Source organism: Dysidea avara, chromosome 3 (assembly GCF_963678975.1).
Source record: "Dysidea avara chromosome 3, odDysAvar1.4, whole genome shotgun sequence".
Taxonomy (NCBI): domain Eukaryota; kingdom Metazoa; phylum Porifera; class Demospongiae; order Dictyoceratida; family Dysideidae; genus Dysidea; species Dysidea avara.
In genome coordinates, this window is record NC_089274.1 from 26,541,109 (window position 1) to 26,566,361 (window position 25,253).

Genomic DNA, 25,253 nt, shown 5'->3' on the forward strand with positions numbered 1-25,253 from the left:
AAAACTAAAGATTATCTAAAAATTATTAAGCTGCATGTATACTATGCATAATTATCTGATTAATAATCAATGTTTTGAGCACACATTGTACATACCTACAAAAACAATACACAAATGCAAAACACAAGTAATATTTAAAAAGCTGCACAATCACAGCACAAATAATAAGAAACTAATTACAAAAGTATATAATTACATAAGAGATTTATGATTGCACAGTCTTGTAGTTGAGTGTAGATGAGCAGGTCCAAAAGACTGAGGTAGAAACGTAATGTCACATGTGGTATATTCTGTACATTTTATGTCACACTTTCAGCAGTTATGTACAATGCAGTGAGTATGTGAACAGTGGTGTAATAATTGTAAGACTTTCATCTGTTATCCTCATTTTCCAAATACTGACTGTCTACGTAATCATGTAATACAACTTGTGTATCTTCATCAGGCTGACTTTTTTCACTTTTTAGCAAAGTTCCATAACTTAAGTTGCTAGCAATAAGTGACTCAGAGTAACTAAACTTTCCACTTCCACTTAGTGTATGCACTAATCCTTCATGAAATCTTTTCCCAGTCAGCTTGTACCACTTCTTGCGACATGATCGTTTGAAACGAGCCCAGCATGAGCGAGTGTCAATTGGAGGCAGAATGACAAAATTAAAACTGGCTGTTTCTGTGTGCCTGTTCTTGTATCTTTGATATTGTATGTAGCCAAAGAATGATGTTAGCAATACCACTATTATGATACACACCACAGAAGTTGCTGCAGCTCCAGCAGCTACTACACCAACAGGAGCTGTAATAGATAGAAAATTTAGTTGTTAGTTAGACATTGTACTTAGACATTGCACTTGGCTACAATGTATGATCAAATACCTTTTAGATGCATGTTTGTTCTCACCTTGCAAGAACATTTACGCAAAAAAGTAAGGATGCATGGCTGCTACGTATTTGGGATTGGAATCAATACTATAATTTTAATCCTTAGAGTGGAAAAGCACATATGTGACCCAGTCTGGGAAAACCGGTCTTATTGCCTATTTAAAAGTATTGAGAAATGCCAGTTTTAAGTATTTAGTGTGTTGTAGCTCGCCAGTGGTTGAAGCTACGTGTACCAAATTTTCACACGCTTTACACCAATTCCTTACCTTCCAGAGCATTCACTGTACAAGTAGCCAGCAGCTAAGTTTCCTGCCATTTTAGATAGTCTTTAAACCAAGGTTGACTGTATCAGGTGAGCTTTAAATGGGGTGGGAGTCCTGGAGGAGGGTCAGAGGTTGTTTTAAAATCTTAAAAGAGGAAGACGTAGGGATGAATTGGGCCAAGTTATGGGCTTTCAGGTCTCAAAACTGGTTAAAATGGAAGCACATTTACAGCACAGGCCTTTATTCAACACCACGATGCTGTACAGCCACATGCAGCCAACCCCAGGCTGGCAACAACTCCATTAGGGCCTCAGACCACACGTACGGATTGCCACTGTGCTTGGAAAAAGCAGCCAGCAAAAGCAGACCACTCACGTCTAGCTGATTTTGGCAGTGAAATTTGATAGTTTATTCATGTAGCTTTGTGTTATTGGTGAAAAATCAAATCTGCTGACATGGGTGATAAGACCAGTTTTCCCAGGCCCAGTCACATATGTTTTTGGCCATCATGAATGACCCACAACATAGATGCACACATTGAACACCAGCCACACCTATTATTGAGCCCACATACATTTCCACAGACCAATTATCAAACACTATGCTTCTCTGGCTGACCTCAATAAAATTTGCACAACTTATACCAATGCCAATGATAATTGAAGTACCATGATATTGTAGCTGAAGTATAAAAGTATGCACACACGAGCTACAATAGAGAGTCTCATTTAGTCCTACTTATACATCAATACAATAATTCTGCAGTGGAAAGTCATGCTCGAGTTACAGTCCTTTCATGACAATTCCTGTGGTATTTTACTTCACCTTATCATTGGCGATAATAAGCAGTAACACTGCTTTAATGTCTGCATATGAACAGTAAATGTTGGAAAGTTCAGTTAGAATAGACTACACATTAGGAGTTTGCAAAATAATATCGTAAACTTCAAATTCATTACACACCATTTAATAATAGGTCACTTGCACTTTATATACATTCACACAAAATAATGCAGCATATTACAGAAATGCTTTAGATGGGTGACCATCAGCATAATTATACACACACTTTGTGTAACAGGCCTGGCCCATCTCATGTACAGGGTATATACACAGGCAGTACAAGCACTGTTAATATAATGGGAAATGAACTTCAGTACAAGCACTGTTTATATAATGGGAAATGAACTTTCTTTCATCTTGTCTAGACAAAAGAAAAGAATGTGTAAATATACCACATAACTAAATTGTTCAATGTGGCCAACCCATACACATTGAAAACTCCTGTGCAATTACTGTGGTTGTGTCAGCACCCTAAAGTAATCGGCCTACCCAAAGTCCAGTACAGTTTACAGAATGTGGTCCAGATTCCCCAGAGTCTCTTTTATGGACAGGCACTTATTACCAGAAGTGATAAGCCACACTGCACAGAAGGATCTGGCCAGTTAGTACACAAAGCATGAGCCTCTGGCAGCCATGCGAAATATGACTACAGCACTGTGCACCACTCAGGCACTTGAGGGAAATTCTCCTGGGGTAGGACTAGTAACCTGCAGGAGGACTGTCCAGGTCTCACAGAGAGAGACCAAAGCCAAAGCGAGAACCCAAAGTTCCACAACTACCCAAACACTGCTAAGCAAGACAAGGACAGTTGGGAATTTGCTTCCCTAGAACTACCAGGTATCCATTGTGATGATACAGCTGGGTGGGCTACTTCCCCAGTTGACACCAGGCCACCACGTTCCCATTGTAGTCTGGAGTAATGTGAATAAATTTATTGCTCAAGGAAACAACAACAACAACGGCAACTTGGAATAATCAGGCCATTAAACTTGGAACCTTTCGATTACAGGGCTGATACTCTGTGCTGCCTCACACCAGCTAGCACACATCCACACACACACACACACCCACACACCCACACACACACACACACACACACACACACACACACACACACACACACACACACACACACACACACACACACACACACACACACACACACACACACACACACACACACACACACACACAATTATCTATTATGCTTTATGCTTTTTGAGCTTCCAATTATTCTTTCTGGCAATTCTTTTTAAATTATTCCCAAAATTATTCCTGGAATTTGTGCACAAAAAGCATATCAGTGAGAGCTTTTTGCAAAAGTGACTGCTATATTAGAATTATGTACTGGGAGTTGACTGCTCTATTAGAGCAAGTGACTGCTCTATTAGAGTGAGTGACTGCTCTATTAGAATATATCGACCTTTTCAATTGCTTTTATGCTTGTACTGTTTCAGTGTTTTATCCAAAAGACTTTTGCATTACACACTACAAGAAAAACATAATTTTGTACTAATTATTCCTAGAACTCATCTGATTATTCCAGAATATTCCCCAATTCTTTTGACTACCTATTATTCCTGAAATTATTCTGATGCATCCCTACACACATCTGGACCTGGTTGAGACGACCTGGATGACTCAACCCTGATGATCAGGGTTGGGTCATCCAGATTATCTGGGTCAATCAGGTTACACTTTTTTTTGGGTCATACTGGTCTGATATCGGTCTGACCTCGATTAGATCATGTGTGAAATTAATTAGTTAGCTTGACAATGTGGAAGCATGTGTATGCATCATATTGTAGTCCTTCAGCAGCCCAACTTCTTTCATGAGCCATGCCTACTTATTGGAATTGTGTGTTACTGTCTGTAGACGAAGCCATGCCTATTTATCAGTAAGGTGTGTAGTAGCCTGTAGGTATACACAAAGCCATGTCCATTGCTGTCTGTGTATGTTATGTGGAGCCACATCCACTATTGATTGTTAAGGTGTATGTATGTGTGACCCTTGCTGCAGTCCACTGAGCCATGCCCAATTGGGAATGTGTGACACTGTTTGCAAGCATACGTAGAGTCACCCTATTAATCAGTATGCACGAAGCCACACCCTTACTGTCTGCAGGCTTATATGGAATTATATCCACTAATCAATTGTTAATTGTAAAACTTATTTGGACTGATTAGAATTTGTTATCACTATTTTGGCTACCCTAGCTAGCACAGCACCCAAAATGTAACTCCTGATGTATGCCTCATTAAACTGGGTCACACCCTTGATTGTCATCTGGGTCAGTGGGTCATCCAGGTCAGCAGTAGGTACCGGTAACTATTCAACCCTGACACACACAAGTACAGGAATGCATCTCCAAACACTTCAACTCACTTCTAGCACCTACTGTTAAGTTGTGACTGATCTCACAAGAGCTTGCATTATTCTTGAATATTGCAAACAGAACAAACTGCCCAGAGCTTTCCAGTGGTAGTTTTACCCCACATGAGTGATAACGTGTCATTGTGATACAAGTATCATTGGTACTTCCACTGTGACTGTCAGTACAGTTCTCCTCAAAGTCGTTACACATTTTCCATAAATGCCAACACACAGTAACAGGCAGTCTGTGTTAGTAAAATGTATGCATTTACATAATACAGTATAACTGAATAATTAATTAGTCCTTACGTTCCATTGGAGGTAATTAGAAGTTTGACTGGATGACCTTTGTACAGTTTCTTACCATTATTAATGGAAGTGTGAGAGTTGTTAACTGTGACTGGTTCTAGACAAGTACAAGAATATTGAAACAGCAGAGGGGTGGTCAATTCAACAATATTTCAATATTTCCAACTATGTGCAATATTAATTACAATCCAATTCTAAAGAGCTAGCTCACAGAGAGGCTAGTAACAGCACTACGCTCTTGGCAAATAGATGCTATCTAATGCCAAATACACACATAAGCTTACAGCTTACCTATAACAGAAGTAGTTTGGGTAGTGTTGCAGTAGTAATAGTAGTCAACTGGCTTGATAATCACAAAAACCTCTGTAACACATGTAGTGCAGACATCATTGTAATTGTGAGGAATGGTTAATTCCTGATTATCAGTTGTTATAGGGACTTTATTGCCATCACCAAATGATAACATGTACAAAAATTCCAGAGGAAGCTTGATATCTTTTGGCAGAGTTACACGAACAGTGAATGTTACTTCTCCAATAGAATAACAACACGGAAATTCTTTACTACTTGATTGGTGTGTTGTCAGTCTCACTGACAATCCATCCCTTGGACCTGCAACATAAAAAATGTAGCCATAATTAACATGGTATGTTGACTAATTAGATGTTTAACTAAAATAATGTACAATGGTCACGGGTATTTCCAAATATCCAGGACCAAGGTGTCTTGAATGTCAAGGTGCTCAGTCCTTTTAGAATGATTCCTGCATTCACTCCTACCTGACAACTAGTAACTATCTCATTGCAACTATAGTGCAAAATCCTAAATGCTACTCTATTTTATAGCCACACCATAAAAACATTCCATTATTGGATAGTGTCTATAATTGGCTGTACCATGACATCTAATAATAATCCATGGAATTATTTGGATCACTTATATCTGCATACCTTATGCTGCATTGTTATGCCTACCAATTTAAATCCACTTTCATCTGGTTGTGCCATAACACAGCTTCTTTCATGAGCCACACCCACTTACCAGATAGATTTAATTTTTATTTCATCTTCATACTAAATACACAACTACAAAACAATTCGAGGTAACAAGGACAAATAATTAAATAAACTATCTATACATGGCTCAGGAATTGTATCAATGATGACCTGGACCAGAAAGTAAGTTGAATGGTAAGTTATTCCTCCACATGATGCACTATAATGAAAGAGCTTCTGTGTGAACTGTGAAGGATAGTACACATCTCTGTCAGTTGGCAAAGTGTGCGTTCTGTTGTCCAAACAAAATTGGAGAGTCAAGTGAGATGTTATGAGGATGACAATATTGATGGTGCATAACACAAAAAGTGAACAATAATACACTTGGGAGGTAATGGGCAACCAACCAAGGGAACAGCAATGTTGCAATACATGATTGTGAAGTAACATTGCGATGCACATAGCCACTTACGATGAGTATTAATCCAAAAAAGGTAACAGAATAATTTTTACAAACAGCAGAGATGTGTTCAGTCCAATTAAGTTGGTTATCAATGAGACTTCCAAGGGTATGTATAAACTTCCTTTAGAAGAATACTATTGCTGCAGAGCACTTTTGTCTGAACCATAAAATAACACTTGCCTGTTTATTTGCATGCATTTCACATGTAGGGTGATAGCCATTGGGATAGTAATTTCAAATATACTTACATAAAAGTCTTTGTACTTCAGAATAGTACAAACTAGCATTGATACCTGCCCTACGTGCAGCACCACTTCCACATTACACGTTTTAATGCTGGGAACAGAGTCCAAGCATTAAACACCAGCACCGCCCATGTAGCTATGTAGCATGCAGGGGCGGATCCAGAACTGGCAAGGGGATGGGGCACAAACAGACTATGTTGTAGGTGGCTGGGAAGAGCACATTCTCTTATTATTTTTGAAGCAGAAAATATTCACTTCTTGGTGGTGTATCACTGTTGAAATTTATCATTTTGGCTTTTGCAAATGGTTATGAAGTCTTAAAGCTGTTCAAAAGGCTGTAAATGTCTTAAATACCAGCATACGATAATTAATTTAAGAGGCATGGTCATAGTTAATAAGTGCCATATAGCCAAAATATTTCGAGGGGCAAATTTTTCGAGGTTGAGCAATGTTGCTAAAAATAATTTTTCACGGATTTACAAACACTCCCAAACTGTACTAGACTATATGGAGGTCTAAATATTTCGAGGGTAAAATTTTCGCTGATAACACCCAAAACCGCGAAATCAGTGAACCCCCCCCTCAAAATATTTAGGCTATACAGTATGCAGAGGAGGTTGGACACGCTATTAAGTGTTACTTAAATATATTACTTTTAATTGCATTCTTTTCTTTGGTATTTCACGTGATCCTCAATAGTTGCAATACTAAACTGAAAAAGATGGGGTTCACTGGGGTTCGGTAGATATTCAGATCGTCCTTCATGTAAGCTTCAAGGTAATATACTTTGTTCCGTTCTAAAAGCACTCGAGATTTGGGGTGAAATTAATAAATTGTGATTTGATGCATGCAACTTCACCAGACTTGTCATGTACATTTTCTATAATGAAACAATGACCCTTCACTGCGTTACATTGAGATTGCTGCATTACCCTCCTCAATAAAACGGATTTTGCATAATTTATTCTTTTGGCGCTTTAAACTCTGGCTTTGTTACCAGCCAAATCAGTGGGGTTCATCGCCGTTAGATTTAGAAATACATAAATGTTCAAATGCATTATAGTTTTAATAGAATTGTCTTGAAACAAAGATTTTCCAATGAAAATGTACAGCTCATGTGAACATGTCCAATCTCTTCTGGTAAGTATGTTTGCAGGTTCTTATCCAGTACCGTAATTTGCATTTGTAAAATAATTTGCATTTGTAAAATAATTTTCGTATGCATAAACTTGAAACTTTTTACACAAGATTGAACTACTCTAATAGAGCAGTCATTCACATAAATCATACAAAAATACTTTTACATGAAAATTTTTTGCACGAAAATGAAGTGAATTACGGAATCTTTCTCTTTCGTACAACAATGCTAGACTATTTTGACTTGTTTACAGCTAACTTACAAGCACTCTTATAGACCCATTGATTAAGAAATACTAGTACGTAGTTAGCTATACCTATAATTTCTGTATTTGTTTTGCTGGGCATACAATACTAGCAAAGCTGCCTGCCAAGTATGAACCAATCAAATAATATATAGTACAGTCACTATGTGAGTCATCCTCACACTAATTGCAACAAAGGCAAACTCAACGGATTTTGTTCCCTTATTATATATGTCCCCAATGACAGAAATAAAGTCCTAAAGAATCCTTGTAGGGGGAATAAAATCCACTTTTCACTCCTTTGCAGTTATGGTGTTTTAGTCATATCTCAGCTAGGATAATACTTAGATCAAAACTTTATATACCATTCAAAAAACTCTCGCAGAGACGAATCTGCTGGTACTAAAATTATCATCCTGGGACAATGTATGGACTAGTTACATAATAAGTAATAATATAATTCCAGGTGATATCACTAAAAGATAGTAGCAAATGCTACTGTATGACTACTAAAGTGTGTCAATATCATTGTCACGAGATACTACATTTGTGCAACCAATTCCCTTGCAGTTACCACAAGCGGAATTCCACTCAATGCTGTGCTTCTTGCATGAGAATCTTGGTGTACTGCAGTTAGTCTGGCAGTTGCATCTGATACTTATACCAGATGTTCAGGAGCAGGAGGTAATGGTGTTTGAAGTAGATTGTGGTGATACCATACCTTTGTACATGCTCACTGACAAACATGATAATGGAGTAAAAGCATGTGCTGTCACTGGGATTCATGTCTATTATGGGCAAGAACATAATAGATGCCTACCTGGGTGGTGAACCTTCCCTGACCACGTAGGTATGGGAGATCCAAACACGACAAATGTTTTCCACAGGATATCAAGATTTTCATAGCAGTAGTAGTCCTGAGCCTTTAGATCTAATAGCTTTTGGTAGGTCACAGCTGACATTCCATGACTTCTTCCTAACCGTACTCTTCCAACAATAGCAATGTCAAGAGAGGTTACCTTTGCTCTGAGGATTGACCACCCTGAACTGGTTTCAGGAGTAACAGCAGCAATGATACCCATACCATGGAAGGTGCCATGCCCATTCAATGTGTGGATATTGTAGTTAACATTGTCAGCTCTATACTGGACGAATTCTGTTGTCAGGTTGGGAATATTGGCTCCATGTGACTGAGCAGCATTATGCTCAAACCACTGCATTTCTTGGTAGGAACAGCAAAACCCATGATGATGAAAGGAGTCAATAAGGATATTGTGATGCGAAGTGATGATATAACTGCATTCCCATTCCAGACTATGTAGCAGGACCTGAGGTTGAGTGGCTTGCATCATTGCTTGTCCAATTGAAGCTACTTGCACTGCAGCTTTCTTCCCAGCAAACAATTCTTATAATGGTACTGTCAAAGTATCTGGTAGATACTCGATGCCAGCTTCTTGTGACCTCAGTCCATTGCAATGGCTTTGATGTCTTCTGTGATAACTTTTTCAGCAGTCTGTACAAGTTTTATCTTCTCCTCTGTAGCGTTTTGTTTCTCCAGCTGCTGCTGCTGCTTACTGTAGTAGTCCGGGAGCACCACTTTTGCTGTTGTTCTGAAAGTGATTACATTTGACTTACCATTAATCTCGGTCTCTCGCCAAAGTATTCTATAAGCTCTGTTTTCATGTGGATGTAGCCGTATACTTCATAGTCAGTATATCTGTCAGTTTTGGTTCATCAGGTTGATGGTTGTGATTTGCTCATCATCTTTATCTTCAAAGTAGCTCGCAACCTCCAAGAATGCTTCTGCCCTCTTGTCATGCTGAGGACGTCCAAGCTTTGGCTTCTTGAAGTCTTCTGCAGCAATTGGCATCTGCTTTTTGTGCAGAAATTAACATTACAAGTCTGGTGGTTAGCTGCATGCAGGTCGTGCACATGTAGAATGTGTGCCTTCACAGCATCAGACCAACTACTCATTCTTGGCACAATTTTAAAATAGTTTTCTTTATTCCAATGATTTTCACTTCAAGGACATCATGTTTTCTTTTTCTCCCAAATTTGACTGTTCTATCACAGAAGAAGCAATTAGCCTTGGAAAGAAAATCCCTCTGCAGATGAATGAAGTACAGGTCTGCCATTGCTTTTGCTTGCATGGCGTTGGCTCCTCTTGGTTGGCATCTTTTGCTGGGTTACAATATTTGCAACGACACTCCTGATGTGCTACTTCCACAGAACACTGTTATTCCTGGCAATACTGAACTGGTTGATAGTTGAACTACCCTATAGTAGAAGCTTACAGATGGCACAAAATACAGGTTGTACATCCATTGCTGAAAGAAGAATTGAGAATATTTGGGTGAGCTGGTACGCTGAATAGCCTTTATGTATAAAGGTTCCTGGTTCATTCCTGGGTTTTTGCACCAAATGTTGCAATCGTCAGAGTTTGCCCTATCCTTGTTCAGTTAGTTAGCTACTCCTCTCATATTATCACTAGCATTAAAAACACACAACTACTCAGCCTTACATACACTGTTGGGCCTGATCATTCTCATTGCTAGACATGATATTTTGTACATTCCAGGGGTGGATCCAGGAGCTAGCAAGGGGAGGGACACAAGTTGTAGGTGGCTGGGGAGAGCCAGGTTCTCTTGTTAGTTGCTACATTTTTGAAGCAGCAAATATTCACCTCTTAGTAATGTCTCACTGTTGATTTTTGCCATTTTGGTCTTTGCAGATGGTTGTGAAGTCTTAAAAGCTGCAACACGATATTATTTTTAGAGGCGCTTAGTCGCACGAAGGTGCTGGGTGACTTTGGTTTGCATTAGTTTCAGGTGAATTTATAATAAATGCTAGTAAAATGTGCATATTTTCATGAGTTGTATAAACTGATCTTGGCCTGACAAAGTTTAGTATTTTAATCAGAAGTATGGCTGGCTCCTCCACAAGGTGAGAGGGGGGTGGGGGGCATTTGCCCCAAATGCCCCATCCTGGATCCGCCATTGGCACGCATGCATGGTGATGTTACTTTTAAAGACCATGAGGTTTCCATCCTGGTTTCCATCCTGCAAGTATACTGAAATTAATGACAAAGTTGTTTGTCTGTAGTTTTGACAGGAATGTAGCTCGATTATTCAGTGAGCATTCCTTACTAGTGCTGGAAAGAATAAAAAAAGCTACTTTACATGCAGGACAACTAATGTAGCATAATAATACATTGGATGACTATTACTGCTCTGTAGCATACATGTTGATGATGTTTTAAAATACATGTCATCTTTTAAGTACGTATAGTGAAATAATGAACATGCAAGGTTAATTAAACTACATGCAAGCTAAGGCAATTGTATATATACCTACATGATAGGTGGTGTACACATAGCACGGTTTCTGTTTCCACATGACATTTACCTTACTGTCAACAAAGTTACTGTCAAGAAATGAACTTGTGCATAATTTAAGGCCACCACAATTTGCAATTATAGTTACTGCATGGTAAGCAACAGTTCGGAACTTGCCTCATGCTATGCACTTTCAGTTTTAATGTTGTAGTGATACATACCTCTTGCAATACAAAACCTCAGGTATTTAAACATCATCATTAATTTTAAATTTCCTATATTACTTTTAGGGTAATATATGATCCTTTAAGCAGATCTAGAGTGAAAGGATGTAAGCAGGATTAGTGAAATAGTTGTGCAATTACACACACAGTTACTCAGTGTAAATTACAGTATCTGCATGGTGCCATTAATATCATTAATTTTTCAGATGCACAGTAGTATCTACGCAATCGTGCAAGCTGTTTATTTTCTACAGCAGTAATGAGGTAAATCTGAACAAAGTGTCATACAGATTAAGTGTGAAAGAAGCTTTTACCTACACACTGGACAAACACATAGATGGACAAATATGTTGGCAATTCACCAGCCCTACCACAAAAGTGCTATAAGCTAGAGCTAGTCCCTACGCTGTAAGGCAGTCTATGTGCCAGTGCTGAAAAACTGTGAGCATAAGAGTTTGTGGAACAGATAGAACAAAGAGGTGCATCAAAAAGGTCCCAAAAGTATGACCTAGGTGGGGATCGAACCCAGGTTGAATATAGTTACTTGGGGTTAAGGAAGGTGCACAATTCACCACAGTTGTTTGGATGTTTGTCTGTGGTTTTTGACAGGAATGTAACTCAACTTTTCAGTGATTCTTCCCTACACCAGTGCCTTCATCGCAAACAAAAGCACGTATTGATTTGCTACAACAACATTTGAGTTGCCAGATGATGGGCGTTTAATTTCACTAAAGCCTGTGTCGATACGTGTTTTGCATGCCAAGATAGTATGAGCTAAAAGTTGAGCTTTTAAAATGTGCGCACAAAAGGTATTGTTTAGAAAAAAAAATGGGCCAACATGTGGATTCGAACCCACAACCCCTTACATGGCAGTCAGGCGTTCTACCACTTAAACAGTTTGTGCTGTGGTTTTCAAAGGAATGTTGCTCAAGTTTTCTCTCCACCTTGGCCTTCTACATACTGTAGAGAATGAACGAAAGCAATCATGATAACAATCTTAGAGTAGCTGGATGACGAGTGCTTCATTATCAGCACTGATTTTGTCAATTTGTGCTGAGTAAACGGCGTGACGGATGGATGGACAGTCAGACGGCTTTTCAGCTTTGTATATATATGTATGCGCTATATTTGTCTCTCGCCCACTTGTTTCGTGCTATATTTCCCGTACAGCACTCACAGCAGTGCTCTATCTGGTATAGAGAACTGTCAACTTGAGATATACACAAGGCACACGAAACAATTAGAAACTCACGGAGTAGTGTTATCATCGGTACAATAGGCGTTGCGCCTGTGTTTCGCCTGTGTTGCACTGTGCTGCACCTGCATTAGTTATTTTCTGAGTCTAGTCTGTATTCTCAATAACTAAAAGTCTTCGATTGCCAGTAAGGTACTTTAATAAACACATTTCCGTGATATTCCTAGGACTCGCCCGTTTATGTGAACAAAACGTAGCAAGAACATTCACTGCTGCTGACCACAAGCAACCATCATCAAAATCTTCAAGTGTGTGTTAGCGTTGTTTTAGTTATCTGAGACTAAAACTGAAATTTTTATGATTTTTCAAAAATCTAAAAGTGCCTCAATTTTTACATTGAAACTTATACTAAAACTAAAACTATTACTTAATGTTTACAAATAACTGAAACTGAAACTAAAACTAAAAGTACTTACCACCTACAATTATAAAACTTGCTGCTTGTTTAAAACTAAAACTGAAAGTACTTTGCTATGCTATACTGTAGTAACACTTAAAAACACATAGCACTATTACACACACTATCAATTTTAAAGCTACTAAAAGTGCTTTGCTATGAAGATATTTAATAATCATCAGCTTTAATGCTAAAAGTTACTACTGCAATGTTTTCAAGCAGAATGTAGCTAACTCAAGAATTTAAATCATGTAGTATGGTACTACTGTATATTAGAGGTTTGGGTTTTTCTGACCAAAAAATATCACCCCCAAACCAGCTTCATAATACCATCCTGGCACCTTGGCAGTATAACCAAGCTCAAAAGTGCCTCCAATACAACCCTAAATGCTTCCAATATGTTGGTACAAAAAATTTGGAATCTAATATACCTGATGCCTTCAGGTAAGCGTAATTCGATAATAGCTAAGGCTATGGACTAAATTGCTTCACTGTTCGATGTCGCTCATGAACTTACCTTTGTTCTCATTTGTGTACCATTTCTTTTTGCTGACAGCTCCAAGGTGTCATTTCACAGGAACATGATGCATGGCTTCCTGCAAACAGGAATTGTCTGTATTTTATGTGGTGACTATAGATTGATTGCAGAGATGACTCTAATACTGTTCTTTGTTTGTAACGCTGTGTAATGGGCTGAAAATAGGTGAAAGCAAAGTGTAATAGCCATTTCACTTTCGAGTCAGTAATTGATAGCTTGGGCGAGCAAATTCATGGTGACTGGATTGATTGCAGAGGCGCTTCTCCTACTGTTCTTCATTTGTAGTGCTGTGTAATGGGCTGAACAAAGCAGAGCAATGGCCACTTCACATCTAGTTAGTAATTGATAGCTGGGGCATGTTCAGATGAAAACCATTTTAACTCTCTTTTGAAGCAGTACACAGGTTCATCAGTCATAATAATGTTACAAAAAGTAAACAAACAAGTTTAAGGAAAAGTAGAAATTGTAAGGTCGATTAGGGATCATAGAAAAAGTAGGGAAACAAGGGAGGTTCACCCCTAACTAAAACTAAAATTTTAACTAAAACTATACAAATCTAGCATCTAAAATATACCTAAAATATATTAATGATGGTAACTAAAACTAAAACTTTAACTAAATTGTTTTTCTATTTACAGCTATAACTAAAACTAAAAGTCAAATGCATTACTAAATTAAATCCAGTGGTTCTCCTCTTACTGGTTGGGCTGACTGGTCAGCCAGCGCAGTACAGGCTATCATCCTAGACTGGCTTGGTTGATTGGTTGTAGTTGCCAACAGTGAGTGGTCACTCACTCAAAGAAGGCACAACTACCTGATATAGAACTGTGGGTCTATAAAGTGTTCTATACCTGCCCAATATAGAACACTTGTGTTTGTATGACAAATAAAGAACACTTTTTTGCTTTGATCCTCCCACACAAAGTGGACAGTGTCATCAGCATACTGAAGTAAAAAAAATTGTGATGGCATGTCCTTTAGCAATATAGTAGTGGTCCTAACGCACTTCTCTCTTACTGGGCACTGCTCAGAATATTCATGGTTAAATTTGATGTGCTGCAGCCTTATGTGAAAGATTAAAATGCATACAAATCAATTTCTAATACAACGTACTCTTGAATGCAATGTTAGCAAATATGATTAACAACACTATTGTATCATCAAAGATGTTATAATGATCAGCACAGTGTTCTGGGTGCCATTATGTGCAGTGTGATGTAATTATTTTCTCCCCACCAATCAGCATTGTATAAACAAACCTACAAGTTTCTTCTGCATAAATAAGTAACAACCCCTATCCACTGTATGAGTTTTGTTTCCTTACCTTTGAGTAGTGTAGCTTTTATCTCCAGTACTTGAGCAAGTGTAACAGCTTGTAACAAGTCTCCATGCTTCCAACTAAAGTTGTTGATGCTGCTTGTAAGTGTGTGTATTTATTGGGGCGAGCCCCACCATCACATAACCTTAAGTTTACACAAAAAACACGGAAATCCATCAACTGCCATTTTTGTGCACGTCACACATTCTCATGTACGTGGCACATACATGTAGTACGTTCTCGTGCTTTTAGCTTGTGCACGTGGCATGTTCTTGTGCAATGGCTAGCAATGTGCCAAGAAGTGTTGAAACTGCGAGTGAAAGAGAAGAGAAGCTCACATAAAGAAGGGAACGTGACAGACTTAAAAGAGAATGGGAAACCAATGAAGAAAGACAAGCAAGGTTTGTAAGCGCGTGCACAGTGGACCATCACGCCTCAATTTACACAGTTTCCGCCAGCCAGTGTTGAATCTGGGTCAGTACTGCTGACCCAGATGACCCACCAACCAGGATAGCAATCTGGGTCAGACCCAGATTTGACCTGGATTAATTAAAACCGATATGTGCACCAAGTTAACTAAACAGATAAGTTTTATAATTAATAATCAATCAGTAAGCGTGAGTGGTTCCATGTAAGAATATGGACAACAAAACACATTTCCTATAAGTAAGGAGGCAGATCTTCCCTCTTTGAAGGATATTCTCATAAGATTGAGTCACATATTACAATAAAGCAGTCGGGTGTTATGTAGAAGTTTTATGTATTGCTAAAATTGATCATTTTCTCTGAGGGGCATGCCCTTAGCTACTGATGCGCTTTAGCAAAATTTGTTTGTGACCTTGAGCTCCCCAACTTTTCATTGCTTCTTTCACCTCTTGTTGATCAATAAAAGTAGGGGGCCATGGCTCCACTGTCACTCCTGTTTCTGCCACCCAGTAGAAATGTGCAATATATCAAAAATTTATCGATATTGCGATAATTTTCCGGTATTATTATCGTATCGAATTCAATATTGCAAATGCTGATCTCGGTACTTTATCGATTAATGAGAAAATTTAGATAAAGTTACAGTATTTTGGTCTGTGATTGTGCAATCATGCTAGAAATAAAGGTCAGTTATGCGCAATTTAGCCATTGTAAAAGTTTATCTACCAGCTTCCTATGGGGTGCCGTTTGTACCAAAATTGTGCAAAAATGCCTTATTTATAAACTATAACCATACTTTATAAACCAATGCACTACTTTATAAATCATGGACACATACTTTATAAATCATATGCATGATTTATAAACCATATACCTGATTTATAAATCATTGACGTACTTTATAAACTATAACATTGATTTATATAAAGTATACATGTGATTTGTAAACTATAACACTTATTTGTAAAGTATAAACACTGATTTACAAATTATAATATTAATTTATATATTAATGCACTACTTTATAAATCATGTGCAGGGGCATAGGAAGATATTTAACTTATGGGTGCCCAGTGTTAAAGCTAAAGATCAAAAAAAAAGGGTCGCAAGTGTATGTGACTGCTTTATTAGAGTCATTGACTGATGCTCTATTAGAGTATCTTGATCTTTTCAGTAACATATAGTATACAGTGTGCTGACACCCATTAGTTATGCAACTGGAAATATTTATGGGTGCCCAAGCACCCATGGCACCCATGCTTCCTACGCCCCTGCGTGATGTGTATAGTTTATAAATCATGTGTATAGTCTATAAATCATACACATGATTTATAAATCAATAACATACTTTATGAACCATACATGCATAATTTATAAATCATCATCATGATTTATAAATTGGCGCACGTCAGATTAATAAATCATAAGTATATTTTACAAAAACCATCATCACAAGTGACTTAGTTTGGTTATTGTTGTATTTAATAAATCATTGTTGTACTTTATAAATTTAATACATACTTTACAAATCACATGTACAATTTACTTCTGTAAACTAGCACTATGATATATAAATCAATAGTGTTATTTAGTAGCCATACGTTATTGTTTAGTATTGATAGTTAGAATTCATATCAATATTACTTAGATGTGCATCAAATGGAAAACATTTCAAGGGCGGATTTAGAGGGGTGCTTGGAGGGCTGAAGCACCCCCTCCAAAATTTTACAATGAGCAAGCTAGGAAGCTTCTAGAAGCTGTAGTACAGGTGCAGTTGCATCTATACATGTATGGGCAATGAAAAGATGGAAAGAGCAAGGGGAATAGCTAATCTTATCCAAGAATTACTAAAAAGAGTTTAAAATTATACTTTTGGAGTAAGTCTACCTTAGAAGCTGCTAAATCCGACATACTCTAATAGAACAGTTAACTACTCTAATAGAACATCCATCATTAAAACTATAATTTCCAAGAAGTTACCAGAGTGTAAACTGAAATTAACCTATTCTTCTAGACCTGTGCACTGCTACCCTCACCATTATACCAAATATCCTGCCAGATACCAATCACTTTAGGTAAAAGATTTATACCTTAATGTACTATAAATTGTACGAAACATCATTAATTGAAAATCTATTCTGAAAATAACCTTTTCTGTCAAACAGTTTAAGTTTTTTTAGGCTCTGCTACAAACTTGATTCTTGGGTTGAAATGTTTCTCTTGCAAGTAAAACAATAGTCTTATATAATAGTGAATTTCTTAGCATTTATAAAGTTCACAAGGCTGCAACATCTGAGAGCTGTTCGTTTTTGTTTCCCTTATTTGATCAAATCCCATGCTACATTAGTCTAAATCTAGCAGCTTCTGGAATTTGCACTATCAAATCCCTTGAAGTCCAACTTTAAGCCGGCTCAAATGATACTGCAGCATTTACGTTGTCATGATCATTGTGTGGTAAAAGGGGATTAGTTGGGGAAAAAACTGGTTGTATTTGTAGACTAGTTGATGGATGGATCTATCATTTTAAAAATTAGATTGAAATAGCAACCTGCACCACAGAACAGTGGCTATATATGAAGTAGATCCAATCCTGTGTGCTAAATATTCTCCTTGGCCTTACCTATGCACTTTTTATTCTCTTTGACAAGCCATTACTATACATTTTCTTAAAATCCAATAACAAGAAACAGTGTATAGTTCTGTTTTTTTAATTAAAATTACTTCCAACTGAACTCATTCATCTTGTACCCACATTTGGTTAAAAATAGCTTCTAGATTCAATCTTGTGTGATAGCCATTTTCCAAAAATTTCCGGAAGTCCGGGAGTATATATGCCACCAGATCTAGAGCCCCCCCTAGCTGGAGAATTCTATATAGCTGAGTGCACATGTACTCCACACACTGGTAAGTCAGTCTACTTGACCTCTCCACTCACACTTACCCTCTCTACTGTTTGGACAGCTAGTGTAGTTTGAGCCATGAGACTGTAAATTATGCTATACTTCAAAACACTAAATTTGATCATGTGCAGCTGATACCCATACGTATCCACTACTAGTTCTTTAAGATGTCAGTCTAAGATTGAATTTTAGCTAGATGGTTGTGCCCTTTAGTTATATTGACAAGCTGTAGGGGAATAATGGTATCACATTAACAAAGTGACATCATTTTTCACTCAAAATTACTATTTCAATAGGCCAAATTTGCAAAATTTTCCTGTGGGGGCATGCCCCCAGACCCCCCTAGATAGGGCCGCACACTAGTTGTATTAACTTTCTTGCCACATATAAAAATTCCCATGTTAGCACCCCCCCTTCTGAAATCCTAGATCCGCCCCTGCATTTGTGGCGTGTGATCCAGCACAGGATTCAGCAAACTTAGCATAAGCTTTGGCAGCTATTGTGAGCATTTGCACTATTGAGAGCAACCCGGCAAAGTGGAGTATCACCATTACCAATGTCCCTGCCAGTGGTTCCACCAATTATGCCACTGTTGTCACTGGCTGGCTGGCTTGAGCCCAAATCCCACACCATGTAAGAGTAGCCAGCAAAAGTGGCATTAGTGGAATTACTGGCAGGGGAGTTACCCACAACGATGACAGGGGCATTGGTAATGGCGATACTCCACTTTGCCGGGTTGCCCTCAATAGTGCAAGTGTTCACAATAGCTGCCAAAGCTTATGCTAAGTTTGCTGAATCCTGTGCTGGATCACATGCCACAAATGCTTTCCATTTGATGCACATCTAAGTAATATTGATATGAATTCTAACTATCGATACTAAACAATAACGTATGGCTACTAAATTACACTATTAATTTATATATCATAGTGCTAGATTACAAAAGTAAATTGTACATGTGATTTGTAAAGTATGTGTTAAATTTATAAAGTACGACAATGATTTATAAAATACAACAATAACCAAACTAAGTCACTCGTGATGATGGTTTGTAAAATATACTTATGATTTAGTAATCTGACGTGTGCAATTTATAAATCATGATGATGATTTATAAATTATGCATGTATGGTTCATAAAGTATAATATTATATAGGTATACAACGGCCATGAGTGCTCTGCGTTTATACAGGCAGAGCACGAGTGCACGTTGTATAACTGTTATGTACCACTCACCTAATAGGTGGGGAGAGTCTCACTAGACAGCTGTAACACTTATAAAGGCCAAGTTTCTAACATTGATTGTGGGTAACCAAGCCAGATGTTGCGATGACGTTCCCCCTGCTGTACTGCAGCCACCTGAGATATTGAAAGCTGGTACGCTATGGGTTATATCACTAAACTGCATTTGCTGTTCGACTCTCATCATGTAGTGCTCAGCATGCCAGTGTGCCATATAGACTAAGCACCAGACTCTCGAGCGAAAAAAAGCAGCTAAATAGACGATTTAAGTAAACAAAACCTAACTACTAAACGATACTAGTCTAATTCTTACTATTCACACTGGCTAAACTCGAATCTGGTGGCATGACAAAACTGGTTACCACAATCGAACGTAAAGTTTAGTATTATTTGTTTTATTGAGTCATTGTCGAAGTGGACTACAGTTAATCTGGGCTAAGATGGCACCAGACTAGTAAGGTGTATAAGTACGTTTATATATATGTAGACTAGAGTTGTGGCCACCCGTGTTGGCTTTTTTGATCGCCATTGGCTGCTTGTAAACATTATACGTATTGGTGACGTTATGGCCCACAATCGACCTTTACATGTCAGGCTATAAAAGAATTCGAGTGATCTGTGAAGTGTCTTTCCACCTATTAGGTGAGGTGTCCTAGTGATCTTCGCCACTGGCACTTGTGCTATGCTGCACAAAACCGCAGCCAGTGCAATATCTGTATATTGCACTGTGGTCGGTGCATTATAACTTATAATGCACTCGTTGTGGTCTACAAAACCGCAACCAGTGCGTTATAAGTTATAATGCACTCGCTACGGTCTGCAGCAGTGCAATATACAAATTATGGCACTGGCGGTGCCTTTGAACTGCCCACGCAGAATGGTACATTGATTTATAAATCATGTGTATGATTTATAAACTATACACATGATTTATAAACTATACAGATGATTTATAAAGTAGTGCATTAATATATAAGTTAATGTTTATACTTTACAAATAAGTGTTATAGTTTACAAATCACATGTATAATTTATCTAAATCAATGTTATAGTTTATAAAGTACATCAATGATTTATAAATCAGGTATATGGTTTATAAATCATGTATATGATTTATAAAGTATATGTCCATGATTTATAAAGTAGTGCATTGATTTATAAAGTATGGTTATAGTTTATAAATAAGGCATTTTTGCACAATTTTGGTACAAACGGTACCCCATAGTCAGGGCCGCCCACAGGGGGGGGGGGGGGGGGCAACTGGGGCATTTTGCCCCGGGCCCCAGCCTGAAAGGGGCCCCAGGTGGCCCCATGAAGGGCCCCCTAAATATTTATTTAAAAGATCGATATACTCTAATAGAGCAGTCAGATCTAAATACTCTAATAGAGCAGTCACAGTATTCTTCAGAGGAGCAGTGTAGCAAGCTTATAGATAAGGAGATATGGTTGGTGATGGGTAGTTATTGTCATTGCCAGCAGGTTGTGACTTTTTTTTTTTTTTTTTTTTTTTTTTGGTTTTCACCTTACAACTTGGGTCAAGGGCCCCACTTTAACTCTTTGCCCTGGGCCCCTTAATTTCTCTGGGCGGCCCTGCCCATAGTTTCCTAGGCTTGCTAGTAGTACTACATGATGGTTTTAGTAGATCTATTGCATTTAAAGCACATCTATAAATATCGTCCGCCCATGCAATTAATCCACCCACACAATTAAATTAATTATTGAAATCGAATCGATATCACGATATTTTACTAATTGTCCATCGATATCGTATCGAAATCAAAATCCTGATATCGCACATCCCTAGTGCAAATTATGGCCAACAAATGATTTTTTATGTATTATGCTATGATTAATAAGTATGATAACACTACTAGTAAGGTATTAAATTACAATGTATAGTACTTGTAACTGTTCTTACTAGAATATATCATATCCTCAGAGTGACTGTTTTATTAGAGTATCTTATGCTGAGTCTCAAATGAAGCTATCCCACACAATAAATTTCCAAGGGGTGTAGTCACAATTCTTGCCTTTTAGTAGCATACTATCTTTTAACGTCTAGCAGCATAAGCACTTCTGAAAGGAAAGTGTCGATATGTGCCTTGGCACAGTTTCTGCACATGAAGAAGGAATAAACCACAGAGTGTAGATAATTGTTGGAACCCACAAAGCATATTTGTTATCATGGTAAGGTATGCAGTGTTATTTAACTTCTAGTTTTTCACCTGTGCACGTGATCAGGCTGGGCAAAATAAAATTTTCATTTAATATAAGTGCATTGTGAAAACTTTCTTGTTTAAAATGCTAGATAGATACATGAGGAATCTGCATTGCTCGTTACATAAATTCTTAAGATGATTTTTAAACTTTGGAATGCCATTGTGTTAAGGGGAATCCCTACTATTAAGTACTACCACACTTATGAATAAGTAACAACCTCAAATTATCCTTTCTTAGGAGATTTATCTTTTCAAAACTAACTCACACACAGAAAACTACACACGTGTGCGCCTTGTAACACTTTGTACTCACCTGCTATCCTAACTACTTTTGTATCTTTTGATAGGAGCACTTTATCAGGAGAGTACAGCTCTACTACACATTCTCTAGCTTGAGGAACATTCGGCTCCCACTGGTATACTGTACCAGCTGTATAGTTTCCCTGTACACAACCAATAGTAGTCCAATTAGTGCTACTACCAAATGTTCGTTCCTTAAACTTGTAATAATACATGAATGATCCTTCTGGAACAGAGTCAGGATATGACACTGACGCATTTATTGTAGTGGTCTCATTTTCTATAACAAGCATTTGCACATAAAGAGTGACATTCTTCTCTTGGTGGGCTTCGTTGTCTGAAATTTAATAGCACACAAGTAACAAAAGTAAAAAGTGTTCATTTGCTTTATTACAAACTATGTTCTCTATTGTCTCTTGTATACACTTGGTATTCTTTGTCCCTACTGTCATAGCTGAAATGCACTACATATCACATTATCGTAACTGGTGCACAATCTTGAATGTTTGAGGCTTTCCAGTTAATATGACATCTATATATTAGTCACCTCTTGTGCATTGTGTGGAACATACATCCACCAACAATGTCAGGATAAAATATTGATCTACAAAATAATTTATTGTCAGGTCACATGACCAGTTGTTCCTGACTAGTCAGACTACAGGTGTTCACCTCTAGTGTGAATAGCATAGCTTGCATTGTAGCATTGACCTTCAGGGGATGAAGCTGTGTGTATATGTACAGTGTGTGTGTGTACATGTGTTTAGAGTAGTGTGTATCCATATGCACTACAGGCCCTCACCTTTCATGGAGGATATTTTTATGAACAAGTGTTACAAGACCTTCTCAAAAAATTTATGACAAATTGCCTTTGGTGTCTGGGGGCTTAAACTAGAATAGAAACCTGCAGTGGGTTACTAACTACATGGCAGGTTACTAGCTATGTAGTGGCCTGTGGTTGCTTACTAAACATTAAACGAAAATCAGCAAAGCCAAAATGAAATGATTAGCTTATTTGCTGGATAAGACAGGCATCATCATTGGTGTTGATACACTGATGACACACTGTGGCACTGATATTATAAACTCAATGGTAAATCTCGATACTAGCAACCATTGTCTGTCACTTCCTCTTGTGATTGCTTTGCTCAGCCAGGAAATTTATAAGGCTTGGAGGTATGCATGCATGTGAACAAAGATTCTGATGTTTTAATGTATAATTTAGTAAACTTAGTCCCTTCACATGCCTCACTGAGTTTTATTTATTAAGACTTTACAGCACAAGTGCTGAAGGTCTGTAGGAGACTTGGTCCTACAGCCTGGTTAAAGATGTTATATTAAGTATGTTTGAAAAGTTGCAGAAAGGAGAAAAAAAATCTATGACTGGACTGCAGCACGCTCGAACATTTACAAGAGACTGCCAGGAGGTCAGTACATTTTCCCCCTTGTTAATTTCATGTATTTGTATCCATAGGAAGTGACTTAGTACCCCATGTGGAACCAAATGAACATTGTTTTATTTTGATGTTCATAATGAAATTGATGATAAATTAATAGAAAACATGCATCATCTATTATGTGCAAAAAATTGTCTACTATACAGAAAAGCTGTAGTAAACCCATAAAATGGATCATTGCGTTTATATCAATCCGTAGGAGTATTATAACAAAAGCCATTACCTACATTAAGACAGTTTTAAGACAGGAAAAATCAACTTTTTATACCACGCAAGAACCAGTGATTTCCTCATATAGCAAAACTATGATTTATGAAATGCAATAAATTTCAGTCGCACTATTTTGTACGCAATCAAAACACTGATAAGGCATCGTGGTGCAGCTCCTATATATTAAAGGTTTCAGGGTACAAGTGTACATTAACAGGTTAACTACATTCATACTTGACCAAATGTTAGTCATAAGACATATATGGATAAGTGTCATTTGGCTTCATATTACAAAATTGGTCAACTACTAGTTTTTAGCATTCTTTCATTAACATACCAGATGGCAGACCAACAGTAAAACAAGTGGGTAGAACTAAGGTGGACCAGAGACCAGGAGCCCGCAGAGACTGGGAACCCAAGGATGTCATGCACTGTATTTATGCACTTCATGATGCTTTATACATTATTAATAGTAATATTGTCACAATTACACAGGTATAGGCCACTTTTCTCTGCCAGCCACGGTACATAGTTATTGATTACAAGAGCCAGCTAGTTGGCATAGGCCATTTGTTCTATATATTTCCAACGATATGACTCTACTAAACCAGTGCAGTGTGTAAGAAAAAAGAATCTACAATGGCATCTAATGAGATACTGTACATGTACTATCAACTATAGTGACAGTGTGAAAATCATCAGTTAGTGCATGGGATCTGTCTCAAGTAACTAATTAGTGTGCACTACTCATTTTACTTAGTACTGTATCAAGAAATATGCTATCACCCACGACAGTGAAAATTGTAGGGAGAACAATGCTGATATTCTCAATAATTGACCATGTCGGCATTATTTATAGAAAAATAAAAGGCTGGATAGCCTGTAGCTAATAAGGCCACTCCAAATTAATTCTCTGTCTCCCATCCAAGGCCCACATCTTTACTGTCAGCACTAAAATGTTTTGATTATGTGTCAGTGTGCTATCAAGTCGGCATAAATTCACCTTTGCATTATTCCTGCAACTTAAATGATCAAGGTACAAGCTTAAGTATGCTTTCATGCAACTTGCTATGGTTGCACCAGGCAAATAATGGCTTAAAAAGCTGCTAATCTTATAATGAAAATGGGCTGCCCACCTGCATGCAAATATGCCTGGGTACAGGACAAGACACAGAGAATTTATTTGGAGTGACCTAATAAGTGCTGCCACGGCAATTACGTATTATACATTTATCTCTCTCTACAGCACTAGATATCAATAACTTTCAGTGCCTAACCACTGTGAGAGAGCAGAAGCCAGGGGATCCATTCAGGGGACATGGTTTAAATTGCAACCAAGCATCATTCATAATACCCAATTTTGTCCGATCAACTCCCTGTGAATGCTTACCCCAGAGTTACATGTACAACAAAAGCATTTTTGTGCGAGTATAAATGCGGAGGTAGTGTACTTCTGATAGCTGCTCGGCTTACTTGTTGGTAGAAGATCACTGCAATCTTGCCCAACAGCAGAAAGTATCGTGAGCAGCAGCAGTAACAGTAACACTAATACTCCGTGTCTCATCCTCACTGCAACTAAGACAAATCGACATCAAACTTTTCGAGGTCACGAGAGTGAACTGATCGATAAAATGCGCGTGATACGAGCGGCGTAATATACACGCCACATTGCGCGTAAT

The 25,253-nt window shown here is 37.9% G+C and overlaps 1 protein-coding gene across 1 annotated transcript; it reads right to left on the reverse strand.

Moving 5' to 3' along the window:
• Positions 1–51: 51 nt before the first annotated feature.
• Positions 52–25,228, reverse strand: LOC136250516 (uncharacterized). Its single transcript, XM_066042735.1, has 6 exons — positions 25,048–25,228; positions 21,921–22,244; positions 4,960–5,280; positions 4,669–4,765; positions 4,372–4,604; positions 52–793 (listed from the first exon to the last, which is right to left on the reverse strand). Exons 1-6 carry the CDS (start codon positions 25,136–25,138, stop codon positions 372–374), a joined length of 1,488 nt encoding a protein of 495 aa, XP_065898807.1. The 5' UTR covers positions 25,139–25,228; the 3' UTR covers positions 52–371.
• Between the last annotated feature and the right edge of the window lie 25 nt (positions 25,229–25,253).

Bases quoted from the DNA above. Each gene is read 5' to 3' on its own strand.
- LOC136250516 (XM_066042735.1), bottom strand. From the start codon at position 25,138: ATGAGACACGGAGTATTAGTGTTACTGTTACTGCTGCTGCTCACGATA. The intron at 22,245-25,047 runs GTAAGCCGAGCA...ATTAAATTTCAG, and splicing joins CAGTGATCTTCTACCAACAA to ACAACGAAGCCCACCAAGAG. The intron at 794-4,371 runs GTGAGTTGAAGT...TATCTATTACAG, and splicing joins CTTAACAGTAGGTGCTAGAA to CTCCTGTTGGTGTAGTAGCT.